Genomic DNA, 16176 nt, shown 5'->3' on the forward strand with positions numbered 1-16176 from the left:
ATGCCCTCTTGCAACACCTACCGTCTTACTTGGGTTTCTCTTACCTTGGGCGTGCGGTATCTCTTCACGGCTGCTCCAGCAAAGCGCAGCCATTGCTCCTTACCTTGGACGAGGGGTATCTCCTCACCACCACCTTTCCTGACCTTCAATGTGGGATAGCTCCTCTAGGACCCTATCTATTAGATATCTGAAATGTGGCCATTCTACTAAGAAAATAAATTGCACTTATAAATGAATTTAAATGTAAACATCTACACATGGAATAGACTACCATATCAGGATTTGATTGAAAATGTCAAAGGTGGCGTCTCTGGATAGGTAAGCAGCCTGTCAGGAACCACAGTGAGAACACTGAAGAATGCTCTGACCGGGCAACTCACTCTCTGCCTACCGAGATTTATTTTCCTCATAGTGGGCGCTGGTCTTGATGTATCTTGCCAGTTCTATTTGCATGTCTCCAAATAGCGGAACCACCTGGAGCTGCTGTATTCAAAGAATAAAAATAAAAAACCCAGGGTCATTATGTATTGTATTTAGTCACCAAATACAATCTAAGAAGAATGAGGAATGCTAATAATTACTGAAGGCTGAATGCTATTTCTGCAAATTACTTACTGTAAAAAAGTTGTAAACAACTTCTACATTCACTTAAAGAACGAATTCAAACATTAAAATTAACCTACCTTCTTGCTAGAACCATGGTCATTAAAAAAAAACAAACTGCATTTCTATATACAAAAAACAATTAGGATAAATAACTAAAGAGAAAAAAATTGCAATAGCATCAAAAAATAAAAGTATGTAGTATTAAATCTAACAAAATATGTTAAGACTTCAAAACAAAATATTACCAAAAATTCTAGAAAAATTTTTAAAGTTCTAAGTGAATAGAGAATTATGTTAGGTTCATGTATTGGAAAACATGGTATTTTTAAAATATCAATTTTCCCTAAATCGATCTACAGATTCAACAGAATCCCAAACAATATTCCAAGAGGAAAAATGGTTTATGAGTAGTATGTGCATGTGTGTGTATGTCTGTGTGTAAATCAGCAAGTCAATTCTAAAATATATTTCAAAAGATAGAGGGACAATGCTCAAGACAACCATGGAGAACATAACTTGATGACCTGCTGGAGACTTACAGCAACTAAGCCAGCACAGGTGCAGACCAGTGGGGCAGAGCAACTTAAGGCAGAGTCATTCACATAGAGACACCTGCTTTATGACCCAGGTGACTCTTTAGAGCAATGAAGGGAAAAAAGAGTCAACTAGATATCCACAGGGGGAAAAAAAAAATCCAAGACTGTCGACCCTCTCTCTCACAGCATACATTACATCAATTCCAGGGGGATTATAAAGCTAGACAGAAAAGGAAACAATGATGCTACTAGAAGGTAATGCAAAAGAAAATTCTCAAGAGTCTGTTTTATCAAAGAGTTCTTAAAGTGGACATCAAAGATGAATATATCGGACCACATTAAAATTAAGAACCTCAGTTCACCGATGACTCTTCAAGAAAGTGAAAAATAAGAGCTACAGAGGGGAAATGCATGTATTTTAGGACATATGTGTCCGACAAAGGATACATACCCAGAATACGTAAAGAACTACAAACCAACAGGGAAAAAAAAGAATGAGAGACTTGAAAGGACACTTCACAAAGAGAACACACAAAGGACTAATAATACCGTGAAAAGCAATCAGGGAAACATCAACTAAACCACAAGGAAACTAGCCAATAAAATCTCAAAGACACACAGGCACACCCCTCAGGATGCCCCCTTGGTGATGATATGAAGCCCCAAGAATGCTCACTGACTGCTGGTGGTGATGCAAGTCAGCACAGCCATGTGGGGGAACTGAGGCTGTATCTACTGCACTGAAAATGTCCATTCTATAGATGAATACGCAATCCACCACTGGGTGCTCACCCAGTAAAAGTGTGCACAATGTGCACACATCAGAGCAGCACTGTTCACACAAGCCAAACGCAGAAACAATCTCATGTTCATCACAGAATGGATACGTAAATTGCAGGTTAGTCATAAAATGTAGGGCCACACCACAGTGAAAAAGTAAAAACTATAGTTGCAGGTTCCCATAGGGACGATCTGACAAAGTGGGGGTAGCCAGACACAAAAGAATACATATGGCATGATTCCTTTAGACAAGGTTCAAATTCAGGTAAAACTGCTGTAAGAGCAGGAGACAGTCTACTCACATCCACCCACCTGCCAACACTGCATTTCCTACTTTGGACCAAAGTCACAGAGGTTGACCTCCCAAAGCGCAAACTGCATACACTTCAATAAAAAGGTTTATCTAGAAACTGCAACTCACCTTGAAGTATTTGTCGATTTTGGATAAGTTTATTCTTTTCTTGGCATCTAGTTTATAAATGTTGCTGACACTTCCATCCATCAAATATAGACCAAACCCCATGACCTGAAAAATCACAAAATGGCACATAAAGCTTAGACCTGCAGGTTTAATTATCCATAAACACACTGCTATAGTTCATAACTTTGAAATGACAATTCATTCTTATTTCAAAAAGCACTTTTTAAAAAAACTGTAGCTGACCTACAACCCTATGTTAGTTCCAAGCACACAACACAGTGAGTTGATATTTCTATACATTCAAAAATGATCACAATAATAAGTCCAGTTACCACTGGTCTGCCACGCAAAGACAGACAATATTGACGACAGTATTTCCAAAGCAGTATATTTCATCCTCTGGCCTCACTTACTTTGTAGCCAGAAGTCTACACTTCTTAATCTGACCTATTTCATTCACTCCTCCATACCACAATTGGGAACCTCCTGTCCTCTGTATCTATGAGTCTGTTTCTGTTTTATGTTTGTTCATTTATTTTTTTAGATTCTACATATAAGTGAAATCATATGGTATTTGTCTTTCTCTGCCTGACTTATTTCACATAGCATAATACTAAGTACATTCACAAATGGCAAGATTTCATTTTTTATGCCTGAACAACATTCCATTATATCTAAATATATAGCTATATAGATATCTATAAGGCAATGGCACCCCACTCCAGTACTCTTGCCTGGAAAATCCCATGGATGGAGGAGCCTGGTAGGCTGCAGTCCATGCGGTCACAAAGAGTCGGACACGAATGAGCGATTTCACTTTCACTTTTCCCTTTCATGCATTGGAGAAGGAAATGGCAACCCACTCCAGTGTTCTTGCCTGGAGAATCCCAGAGACGGTGGAGCCTGGTGGGCTGCCGTCTATGGGGTCGCACAGAATCGGACACGACTGAAGTGACTTAGCAGCAGCAGTAGCAACCTTCTTATGCATCTATCAATGTACACTTAGGCTTTCACGTCTTGGCTATTGTTAACAATGCTGCATATATCTTTTTAAATTAGTATTTCTCTTCATATAACTATCCCGAAGTGGAATTGCTGGATCTTAACAGTAATTTTTTTCATTCTTTGAAGAACCACCATATTGTTTTCAGTCATGGCTGTGGCAATTTACATTCCCACCAGATTTCAAACTGTACCAGCAATTCCCTTTTCTCCACTTGCTTGCTAGCAATTGTCATCTCTAGTCTTCTTGACAACATCCATTCTGACAAGTGTGAGATGATACTTCACTGTGGTTTTGATTTGCATCTCCCTGATGATGAGTAATATTGAGCATCTTTTCATGTAGCTCTTGGTCATCTCTATGTCTTTGTAATTAATGCCTATTCATATCCTCTGTCCATTTTTAAATTTTTTTTCACATTGAGTTGTTCAAGTTCTTTCTACATCTCAGATATTAACCCTTCATTGAAAATACCGTCTTCATTCAGTACATGGTCTTTTCATTTTGCTGATAGTTTCCTTCAAAGTTTTTGAATTTGATGTGGTCCCATTTGTTTATTTTTTCCTTTGCTTCCCTTTTCTGAGGTGACAGATCAAAAAATATACATATGTTGCTAAAACTAATAATGTCAAAGAGTTTTCTTCCAGGAATTTTATGGTTTCAGGTCTTAACAATTAAATCTTTAATCCATTTTGAGCTTGTTTTTGTATATGGTGTGCGAGAGTAGTCCAGTTTTCCCAGAACCACTTATTAAGAGGCTGTCTTTTCTGTCACATATTCTTGTTTCTTTTGTCATAGATTAATTGCCCATTAAGTGTGAGTTTATTTCTGAGCTCTCCGTTTCACTGATTTATGTGTCTGTTTTTGTGCCCTATCATCCTGTTCTGAGGACTTCCCTGGTGGCTCAGATGGTAAAGCATCTGCCTACAATGTGGGAGACTCGGGTTCAATCCCTGGGTTGGGAAGATCTCCTGGAGAAGGAAATGGCAACCCACTCCAGTATTCTTGCCTGGAAAATCCCATGGATGGAGGAGCCTGGTAGGTTACAGTCTATGAGATCGCAAAGAGTCGGACATGACTGAGCGACTTATGATGACTATGATCCTGTTCTGAATTTGTGGTGTAGTTTGAAATCAATTACATCAAACTGGAGTGTGATACCTCCAGTTTTGTTCTTAAAGCTTTCTCTCATAAGATTGTTTTAATTGGGGTCTTTTATGTTTCCTTACAAATGTTATAATGATTTGTTCTAGTTCTGTGAAAAATGCCAATAGTACTTTGATAGGGGTTGCACCAAAACTGTAGATTGCCTTGGGTAGTATGGGAATTTTAATGACGTTAATTTTTCCAATCCCCGAAACAAAACAGATCTTTCCATTTGTTCATGTTGTCTTCAATTTCTTTCAACAATGTCTTATAATTTTTCAGAGGCCAGGTCTTTTACCTCCTTGGTTAGATTCATTCCAAGGTATTTTATTCTTTTTGATACAAATGGGATTTAAAAAAAAATTATCTTTCGGATAGTTTGTGGTTGGTATATAGAACCACAATGGATTCCTATATATTATTTTACATCCAGCAACTTTACTGAATTCATGTATTAGTTCCAAAAGCTTTTTGTGGGTATCTTTGGGATTGTCCACGTATAGTACCATGGCATCTGCAAACAGTAACAATTTTACTTCTTCCTTTCCAATTTGGATTCCTGTAATTTCTTTTCTCTCTCTGACTGATGTGGCCAGGACCGCCAATATTATGCTGAATAAAGGTGGTGAGAGTGACCAGGCATTCTTGTTCTGTGCCTAATCTTAGAGAGAATACACTTTCACTGCTGAATATGATGCTAGCTGTGGGCTTGTCATATGCAGCCTTTATCATGCTGAGGTATGTTCCCTCTATATCCACTTTGTTAAGATTCTTTATCATAAATGGATCCTGAATTTTGTCAAGTTTTCCCCACATCTATTGAGGTAGTCATATGATTTTTATTTTTCAATTTGCTAATGTGTTATCACATTAATTGATTTACAATTATTGAATTATTCTTGCATCCCTGGAATAAATCCCAGTTGATCATGGCGTATGATCTCTTTAACGTACTGAATTTGGCTTGCAAACATTTTGTTGAGGATTTTTGCATCTATGTTCATCCATGATATTGGACTGTAATTTTTGTGTGTGTGATATCTTTGTCTGGTTTGATATCAGAGTGATGACGCCTCACAGAATGAGGTCAGAGCTTTCCTTCTTCTTCATTTTTTGTGGTGGGTGGGGATATTTTGAAGATAGTTGTTAACTCTTCCTTAAATGTCTGGTAGAATTCACCAGTAAAGCCATCTGGTTCTAGGCTTTCATTTGTTGGAAGTTTTTTGATTACTGATTCAATTTCATTAGTGGTAATCAGTCTGTTCATATTTATTTTCTGTTTCTTCCTGATACATCTTGGTAGAATGTACGTTTCCAGCACTTTATCCATTTCTAGGCTGTCCATTTTATTGGCATATAATTGTTCACAGTAATCTCTTATAACCTTTTGTATTTCTGTGGTGTTGGCTGTAACTTCTTTTTCATTTCTGATTTTATTGATTTGGGCCCTCTTGCTACTTTTCTTGAGGAGTCTAACTAAAGGTTTATTGATGTGTCTACTTTTTGAAAAGCGAGCTCTTAGTTTTACTCTTTTCTATTATTTTTAGTCACTATTTCATCTATTTTTCACTCCAATCTTTTATTATTTCCTTCTACTAACTTGGGGTTCTGCTTATTCTTTTGCTAGTTCCTCTAGGGGTAAGTTTAGATTGGTTATATGAAATTTTTCTTGTTTCCTGAACTGCTTTTGCAATGTCCCACAGATTATGGAACACTGTGTTTCCATTTTCATTTGTCTCCAGGTATTATTAAATTTCTTCTTTGATTTCATTAGGGACTCCTTAGTTCTTTAGTAGCATATTGCTTAGCCTCCACGTGGTTGTGTTTTTTTGGATTTTTTTTTTTTCTTATAGTTGATTCCTAGTCTCATAGAAGATGAAGCTCCAACACTTTCGCCACCTGACGTGAAGAACTGACTCATTGGAAGACACCCAAGCAGGAAGAGAAGGGGACGACAGGGGATGAGATGGTTCAATGGCATCACTGACTCAATGGACACGAGTTTGAGCAAGCTCCAGGAGCCGGTGATGAACAGGGAAGCCTGGCGTGCTGCAATCCATGGTGTCGCAGAGTTGAATACAACTGAGCAGCTGAACTGAACTTGCTTCTTTATAGCCTGGCATCAACTTTTCCTCCTTACTGATGTAACTTTGGTCTGGCATCCACTTCCAGTACAGTCCTGTCTCATCTACATTACAAACCTGCTCTGGTAAATATAAGCCTTCATCAGTAATTTCTCAAAGCATTTCAGGAAATTCCAAGGCAGCTACCCTATCTGCACTAGCTATCTTGCCATTTGCTTTTATGTTGTAAAGGCTGACTAGCCTTGAACTGATGAAACTAGCCACGGCTGGCATTAAAAGATGCACCCTCTGATTCTTTACTGTGGTTCTTTCTCCAGTCTTCACAAAGGCTTTTAGCTTTCTTTTGAATCAGCATTGAGTGGTTGACCCTGCATCTACACACTGAGAAGTTCCTCAATCTCCTCTATCATTTTTCTATACTTCTTCAACATTATTGCTGACATCACAGGCACAGCAAACTTCCACGTTTCATGATTTTGTCCTTGTTCTTTAGAATTGTGCTGTTAAGTCTTGTAGTCTATTTTGTCTGATATAAGTATTGCCACCCTAGCTTTCTTTCCACTTCCATGAAATATCATTTTCCATCCCCTCACTTTCAGTCTATGTGTCTTTAGATCTAAAGTGAGTCTCCTGAAGGCAGCATACATATGGGTCTTTTTAACCCATTCAGCTACTGTGTGTTTTCTATTGGAGCATTTAATCCACTCACATTTAAATTAATTATTGATAGGTACTTCCCTAGTGGCTCAGCAGTAAAGAATCTGCCTGCCAATACAGGAGACACGGGTTCAATTTCTGTGTCAGAAAGATCCCCTGGTGAAGGAAATGGCAACCCACTCCAATATTTTTGTCTGGGAATTCCCATAAGCCCACAGTCCATGGAGTCACAATGAATCAGAGACAATTAGCAACTAAACAACAACGTGCTTATTGCCATTTTATTCATTGTTAAGTTCATAGTTCCTTTTCATTCCTTTCTCCTCCTTTTGCTTTCTTCCCTTGTGATTTGATGACTATCTTTAGTGTTAGGTTTAGATTTGTCTTTTTTGTGAATCTATTATAAATTTTTGGTTGTGGTTATCATGAGGTTGATATATAACAACCCATATATATGTATATGTATGATTAAGTTACAATCTCTTAAGTTTGGATTCATTCTACTAACTCTGCATTTTTACTCCCCTACCAGCGCTTAATGTTTTTTTACATCATGTTTTATATCTTTTTTGTATCCCTTAATTATTTATTATGAATATAGGTGATTTTACTACTTCTGTCTTTTAACCTTGCTACAAGTGGATCTTCTACTTTTACTATTTATCTTTTCCAATGAGATTTTTCTTTTTGTAATTTTAATATTTCTAGGCTTGGTAAAAAGTATTTTTAAAAGCCCCTCAGAAATTAATAGCTAGCCCTTCACGTGAAGCCATTTTATGTGACTTCTTGTTTTCTCTTACATGTATACACATCAGCTCCACCTCTTCTGAAGCACAATGCAATAATAAATGTGAATTTCCAAAAGCACCTATTGCCAGGGGGTTCTTGTACCAACAGGTGCAAACAGAATGTTTCTAATATCATAAAGCACTCCACTGGACAGTGCCCATTTTCTCTGATCCCTCCATGCAGTTCTCCTACATGGAAGAAATCTTGGAGCTGGGCCCACTTGCTTTGGGCCAGCAGGACATCCAGTACAGGGTCCCACAGAGCTGCCCTCTATGAAGGTAGAGAGCAGAGTGAAGAGAATAGCAGAACCATCTCCTCAGAGCTACTCAGTTTTCCTGGGTTCTCTCCAATGTATATATTATTAAACTTTCATTTGATTAAAGAAAAAAAAACTTCTCATTTTCCCAATGAGAAACATCATTGAAAACCTCCCCAATTTGAAACAGAGTAATAATGAGGAATATGTTAAATGGCATGATTCTTGAACAACGAAAGTCTACTATAATCATGGTGACGTGCATGTGTGCTAAGTCATTTCAGTCATGTCCAACTCTTTGCAATGCTATGGATTATTGTAGCATGCCAGGTTCCTCTATTCATGAGATTCTCCAGACAAGAATACTGGAGTGGGTTGCCATGCCTTCCTCCAGGGGCTCTTCCCAACCCAGAGATCAAACCCACGTCTCTTATGTCTCCTGCACTGGCAGGCAGATTCTTTACCACTAGAATAACCTGGGAAGCCCAATCGTGGTGACACAGTATACTAAATCTCTAGGAACTACATCCCTGCCAAGTAAAATCTGGCATAATCTCTGCTACAAGAAGCTTTATGCTGAGAAAAGTCCTTGACCAAAACCTCCTTATCTATAAGCACCTTCTCCAGGGATGGGCATGAGATCTATCTGACACTGGGCTCAAGCTTGGGACACACTCATGGGAATATGTCAAGGATTTGTAGTGCAATCTGCATGTAAGGTGGAAGATGCTGTATGTACACACACACACACACACACACACACACACACAAGCATGAGAGAAAAGGTTGGCAAAACAATCATCAAGTTCAGCCTATTGATGAAAAGAAGGCTGCCCCTTTCTCATGGTGCTGTTGGCAGTCTTCCCTCAACACACGTACTTTGAGAAGCATGTGTTTCTCACTGGGCGTCAGGTACATTCTATTCTCATAGTAATCCACACAGAGATTCACAATGTCTGCTAAGAGCTCTTCATAACCAGATATCACTTCAAGCTGCTGCTGCAGAGACTGAAACACAAAGATCTATGTCACTGACCACTCTCTGCCCCTCAGCCCCCTGGCAATGTGCCCCATCAGCCAGAGTGTGAGTTACTTGTGTGATCTTGTTGTGGTTGGCCAGGAACATGGACAGATTCTGTGATTCCTGGATGGACTGTGGATCTGCCATTTTACGTAAAAACTGAGCAGCCCTATAAAACAGGGGGAAAAAAGGGTTAATCAACCAACATGCTTAATGACATTAAACAAAAAAAACAGCCTGGCAAAATCAAAATTACTTTACTACTGCCACAGTTATCTGTACAAGTGTGCATCATAGACGCTGGTTTCAATTTCAGCCTCCTCCAGCTTCTCCCCTGAACTCCAGTTAAGTCTCTCTGCAATGTGGACAGCTCATGACCCCACTGTCCATAGCTGATGGACTTCCTCAGAGAAGTGGCACCACCACTCACAGGTTTTCCTGAAGGGCACTAACACAATGGCCTCTCACATTGGCTCCCCATCCCCAAGTCTGAAAAAGGCTGACACTCCCTCCGTGAGTCCAGTGCTGAGTGACACGGATGGCCAGCACCATTTAGGTTCTCTGTTGGGAAACTTTTGGGCAGCCAAACCTCCCATCAGTCAGGGACCACACCACACACAGTTCTGTGCCAAAGGTATGAGACAAAATCCTGCTTCCACCACCAATGTGCAGCTCCATCTTGGACAAACCTAAAGATCTGGTACCAAGTCTAATATGAGAAGTGGGTTTTCCCACACCATCAAGCAATATTCTAACACCAGCTGGGTGGCCTGCAATGAACTAAATTCTGACACTGCTGGAAGACAGCATCAGATCCCATGAGTAGGGCAATGTATGGGAAAAGAATGGGGCTTCCACGGCCTCTCCAATCACCACTCCACCAAACTTCCACATATTCACCAACCTGGAAGCTCTCCGAACCCTGTCCTTTGGGGTTTTTAATCAAGATTCCTCATAGAAAAGTGTTTGATTAGATTACTGACGCTGGCAATGGGTTCAACCCCCAACCCCTCTCTCCCCACTGAGGTCAGAAGGGTAGGACTAAAAGTTCCAACCCTCCAGTCCCGGGGCTGATTCCTCTGGTGACCAGCACCATCCTGAGGGTACCTAGGGGCTTTCCAAAATCACACTAACATAACAAAAGAAATTTTATTGCTTTCATCACAGGAAATTCCAAGGGTTTTAGGAGTTGTGCCAGAAATGAGGATGAATATACACTTCTTGTTATATATCAATACATACCCCCTGAACTCTCCTGACTCTCACCATATCTGAAAAACAAGACCTATATGACCTACTCATGGGCTGACAAGGGAACAGTGGACACAGAAGGACCTGTATGCTGAGGTCCAACAATCCTGCACAACACGGGCTGAGTCTCTAGTTTTTACAAAGCAGTATGAAAGCACATAAGAGGACTCTGCACTTCTAGGGCTTCCCCAAAAAAGTTTAGGACCTGTCTGTACAACCTAGAACCTTGAGGGTCGTACTAAAGAAAAGCTTTCATGGCAAAGACTGGTAACCTATCCCAACTGTCATTTCCTTTCCTTCCTGCTTCAAAATAAGCCCTGAATTTCTGTAGTGCAGCAACGAACCTCATCTCCACATTGGGATCAACTGCTCAGCCATGAAAAATAAGGCAAAGCTTTGTAAGGCACTTGAAAGTTTACTTATAAGAGATATTGTAGGGCCTTCAACTCTCCTTCCTTTCTGCTGACCTGAATGCAGAGATGACACCTGGAGCTCAACTAGCCATTCTGGGCTACAAGGCAACACATAAAGACAGCAGGAGCCCTGGTTCCTGAATGGTCGGGAACCCACTTAGCTGCAGGCCACCTAAATCAGGACATTCCAGGTGAGAAATAAACTGTAATCTTGCTTATTTCTGTAAGTTTTTTTTTTTTTTTAATATATGCAGTAAAATAATATTAACTGGTACATTTACATTCTTTTTTAAAGAATGTATAGTGTCCACTTTATTGATTTGAGTGATTGTTGAAGCTGCAAGAATGGAAATTAAGAAAAGGACCAAAAATACCTATTTTTATTTTCCTTAAGCCTCACCATGACAATATGGGTTATCGGGAACTTACACTTAGAAGAAGTTGTAACTACCAGCTACATTCAAATAAAGTGTTTTTTGGTTATTTTTTTTTTTAATAAAAAGTGTTTTGAATGTTGACTGTGGGTGTAAGGGCTGGGGATGAGTAAGGGTTATTGTCTGGGAAAGTGAACCAACAGATTGTCCACAACAGAGATCACAACAAGAGAATGCTGGAAGGATGAAGATTGCCTCAGCCATCTTCTGTGCTCAGGGGAGCCTGGAGGGCGGCAAAGATGGTGGGCAACTTTGGAAGGGGGTGCCCAGGGGCCCTCCAATGGCCTTCCACAGAGCAGTCCCATCTTTAAACTGTTTTCCAGACTGGGCTTTGAAATAAAGGTGCTACTGCTAAGAGAGAGAGAAAAGAAACCTTTTTAAAATGAAAAACCACTGGTGCTGTCTACCTCCCCATTCCTCTGATAGAGTCAGAAAGGCTGACAAAGCTGATCAAAAATCATGCAACAAGTGATTTGTGCCATCAGGAGCAGAAGCTATTCTCCTGGACTGGGAAGCTCAGAAGCCCCATGCTCCACCAAGAGTCTCACACACTTGAAATCCCCGAACACTGGCATCAAATGGAGACAACTCCAGACTCTCCTACTGGAGAGGAGTTAACGGGACCATTCAAAAGATGTTGTCATTCTGAAGATCTACGCTTGCATGCAGAGCCGACTCTTGGTGATGAATGGAACACCTGAACTTATTTCACATGAACAATGAGTTCATGTGAGGTCTAGCTGGGAGATCTAGCTCCACCCCCACTGCTGACCCAAGCTCAGATCTGTTTCGTGCGGCATCTCAAGTTGACTTCATTTTAAAGACACAGCAGTGGTTGCATGATTTTAGATGTGTATTAGGGTTCAGGGTAGGCTGCTCCCAAATATGCCACTGTGGCATACTGATTTATTCTGAATTAGTTACTTAAACAGCTGCAGCAAGTACATTCTGACCTCCTCTGTGCCCCTGAAAGCAGGAAAGAAACCTCCCACATGAAAGGTAACCTCCCTGTACCAGGAGGTCAGGAGGCGTCCTCATCACCAGAGGCTGTGTGAACAACCTTCCTACCTCCTCACTCACTGACCATGCCAACGCAAACTTCTTATCAATTCTTCACAGGCTACTTTTTCTTTGTTTAAAAGGTTACTTCTTTGGGTGTCATATCTTGGGACCCCCCGCCATATTTATTAAATTAAATTTGTTTTGCTCTTATTAATTTCTGCTTTCTTAAAGGCAGTTCTCAGGCAAGAACCTAGAAGAGCACAGGAGAAATCACTTTGCTTTCTCTACAAATGAAACCACAGCCTATTCAGATGCAAAGTAAATCTCTTCTAATTCACTTGTATAGCTAAGTTTCATTGTCTAACAAAGGAAACAGAAGTCAGCATCTCATTCCAGCCAACTTGTTTTAACAGTCTAGGGCACAGACTTTCCCTAGAGAGTTGGTTACAGGACAGCTGCTCTGATCTACCTGCCACCAACATACGCAGTCTTACAGACACACTGCTGTGACATGCCCACCTAGACCAGACGCGCAGGCTCAAGGCAGCACATCATCCTCTAGGGTGATGGGAGCCCAGAGCTCCCTCCACACATAGGACTACAAGAATGCTTTGTGGGGCTCGTGATCTGTCTCAGGCCCAGAATGGCCCTTGTGGGTGCCGCACCCCCCACACAAAGGCGCCCGGGAACCCAGGTGCGCTCACCTCTTGTAGGCTGAGTGGTCATTCTTCACACTGCACTTCATGTTCTTCAGCTCGTCCAGCACAGCAAACATGTTGATGAACTTGCCCAGGGTGATCAGGTAGGCTTCGGACACGAAGTCCTTCCTTCTCTCCGCATGGCACAGGCGCCTCACCTCCCCACAAAAACGCTCAATGGCATTTCTCTGTACAGAGGAAGCAGGGACAAATACACTGCTTTCAGGGACGGGCCAACCCCAGACTCAGCTCCAAGCACAGAGTCCAGACTCACATTACTCGCTGAGGAAATGCCCAACCAACAGGTGCATATTTACAGCTCAGGTAAAGAGACATTTTCTAGAAAGTGATTTCCACATGTCTTTGCTCTATAACAATCATCATCGATTTTGCACTTTACCAACTATGTCCCCAAAGTAAAAGAATTTTGTTGACTATTCCGGCAAAGTTACTGAGCAAAATGCTGCAAAAGAACATCTGTAAAGCAGATTGCTTTAGCTTTCAGAGTTGAAAAAGGGAGTGGGAGGATTTCCACATGACAATTTTTTAAGATAAAACAAAACTCATCATCTAAGGAGTTTTATCTTCTCTGTTTGCTAAAGGAATCTATAATAAAAAACTCACACACATTTAAGTATGTCTTTAAAAATCCAGGAAGGCCCCTCCCGTAGCCACCCTGCCTAACCCAAGGGCCAGAAGGAGTCAAGACCAGGGTGAGGCCCACCAGAGCAGACAATGGGATGAAAACACGTGAAAACCAGATGAATCGAAAGTACAAGCATACTGATAGAAAGCAGTCTTCATGCAGGAAATACAAAGTCACTCTCAAGGGAAGGAGAGAAGTGAAACATAAAAGCAGCATTTATTCTGAAGCAGCCAGTCAAGCTTCAGCCTGTCAAAGGTTTAGTTCCCTTTGGCCTCAAAGCTGTTGTGACCGTCTGAATTTACATGCAGTTTGTTTAGTCAGGACATGGTGCCAGCGCCCCACTCTCTGCACTAAACCCCTGGGATTATTTCACCGTTTTACCTGGAAGTACATAAAATTCATCAGTTTCGTGACCTCAGGCTCAAGGACCTCCACGGTTTTCTCATAAATTTCAACTCTGTTAGGCTGTTCATTACATTTCACCTGGAAGTAAACAAGCACGACCGAGAGAGGCTTCAACCCACAGAATGTGAGGAGTTGCTGGAGGAGGGCAGACCAGAGGTGGGGTGTGGTGTGACTGGGCAGGAAAGCCTGGAAGGGATGAGGCCTAGTCTGTCTGGAGTGGGGTGTGCCCAGTAGGGGTGGGGTGGAGTCTGGCTGGGACCGGCACCTGTGGGATGGCCCGAGAGCAGCTTCTCCAGGTGTACAGCATGACAGCATATTCTTGGCCTTCCTCCAGCATCTCATTCTGCAAGGGTATACCGGGCAAATCAAAGGCAAGCAGAACAGTCACCAAGTGCTAACATATACAGCCATAAACCAGAGGGAGAGGCGGGGAAGCTGACTACAGTCTGAAATATTTTTAAGATGCGTTAAAATGTTCACAAGGTTTGATCTAATAACTTCACTTGTACAAATCTAGCCGGGGAGAATAATTATATATTTAGGAAGATATTCATCATAGAACTTATTATAAGAAAGCAAGGCAAACTAAGTAAACATGCTTCATCTGGTTTAATGTAATGACATACCAAAATGTTCATTAAATTATTAATATACATAGTTATAACAGCAATGCAATTCACTTCTGCGATCTAAATCCCATATGGGTGTGTGGCTGGTATGCTTGACCACAAGTATAAACAAGGGAGAGTGGGCTTGCTGATGGTGACAAAGGTTTTCTCTGGGCCACAGAAGCCAGATTTTCAGAAAGAGCATGCACTGTTCTTAGTAATAGAATAATACCAAAAAAAAAAAAGACATTTGCCATTCAGATGTGTCAACCCCCTGCCCTCCCACTGAGGAAAACATGTAGTTACCATGCTAGAATGGACGGTTGCTTGTTCAATGTATCTTGCAATGCCGGTAACAAATGCATTTCTGTCTTCAAAATTAGTGTTGAAATTTGGCTGGAAGGAAAAAGAAAACCATCACATGGAGGTCAGCATCACGGGTCACGTGTCCTGCAGCTGTCCAGCACCCACCTGGTAGAGCAGTGAGGACGGTGGGGGCTCGATGCAGGGCTGCTGGTCAGGCAGAGGCAGCTCTTCCAAGAGGTCCACATTGGACAAGGCATCCTCCAGCGTCACTTGGGCCGCCATCCTGGCCTACGACCAAACACAAAGCCCCCTGTGCTGTGAGGAAGGGCATGACAGTCCCTCCAGGGTGGGGTACTTAGGGTCCTGCTCCCCTGTGCCTTCTTCTTAGGGAGCTGGGGCTGGCAAAGGCATCTTAGACTGTCCCTGGGGCCTGGCATCTCTCTCGGGCCTCATCAGCAGGGGAGTCACAACACAACTGCTGCTGGTCATGGTACAGGGCACAAGGGCAACACACGTGCCACGGCTTCCTGCCACCCTCCCACCTCAGGGCCATCATCCTGGAGGGCTCTCCGAGAGGGTCTGACAACCCCTTCACTGAGCTGGGGGCAGGAATAGTTCCTCCAGTACTATGTGTGTCCTCAGGAGGCCAGCACAGCCTCGGATGGGCAACAGTGCTTCCAACCAATGACGCTTTCCAGGGGCTTCCTCCAAGCAGGGCCACACGGTCCAGATGGAGATGCACAAAGCCAGTGCCCTGACTCCAAGAATGCAGGACAGCCTGCACGGCCCAATAGTGAGGGCCTATAGCTAAGGAAAGGAAATAGGGAGAGGGCTACTGGCAGAGGACTGAGAGCCTGAACTCTGTGACTGCCATACAGAAGCACAGAAAAGGAGATGGACTTCATCTGATACATCTATGCTGGCTCCAGAAGGGAGGAGTCAACATACTCCAGCTTGCCTCCCGCTGAATGTTGCTGTGATCCTGCATGGGACTCAGGGAGCAACTCTAACTCCAGATGGACATGTGAAGCAGCCCTGACCCCAGCAGGATACGTGGGGCAGCTACATGGACAGCTATGTTCATTCTGAGATTGAAAAGCAGCAGGCAGGCTGG

The 16176-nt window shown here is 42.0% G+C and overlaps 1 protein-coding gene across 1 annotated transcript in view; it reads right to left on the reverse strand.

The window, feature by feature from the left end:
• The window catches only part of CYFIP1 (cytoplasmic FMR1 interacting protein 1), a 108636-nt gene that overhangs the window by 61560 nt on the left and 30900 nt on the right, over positions 1-16176 (reverse strand). The window contains exons 2-10 of the mRNA NM_001205515.2: positions 15228-15350; positions 15063-15152; positions 14414-14491; positions 14125-14226; positions 13104-13285; positions 9372-9468; positions 9158-9286; positions 2344-2448; positions 392-483 (exon numbers count right to left, since the gene is read on the reverse strand). Coding sequence (NP_001192444.1) covers positions 392-483; positions 2344-2448; positions 9158-9286; positions 9372-9468; positions 13104-13285; positions 14125-14226; positions 14414-14491; positions 15063-15152; positions 15228-15344 — 992 coding nt within the window. The 5' untranslated portion in view covers positions 15345-15350. The remainder of the gene's footprint in view (positions 1-391; positions 484-2343; positions 2449-9157; positions 9287-9371; positions 9469-13103; positions 13286-14124; positions 14227-14413; positions 14492-15062; positions 15153-15227; positions 15351-16176) is intronic.

The sequence above is a fragment of the Bos taurus genome, chromosome 2 (assembly GCF_002263795.3).
Source record: "Bos taurus isolate L1 Dominette 01449 registration number 42190680 breed Hereford chromosome 2, ARS-UCD2.0, whole genome shotgun sequence".
NCBI lineage: Eukaryota > Metazoa > Chordata > Mammalia > Artiodactyla > Bovidae > Bos > Bos taurus.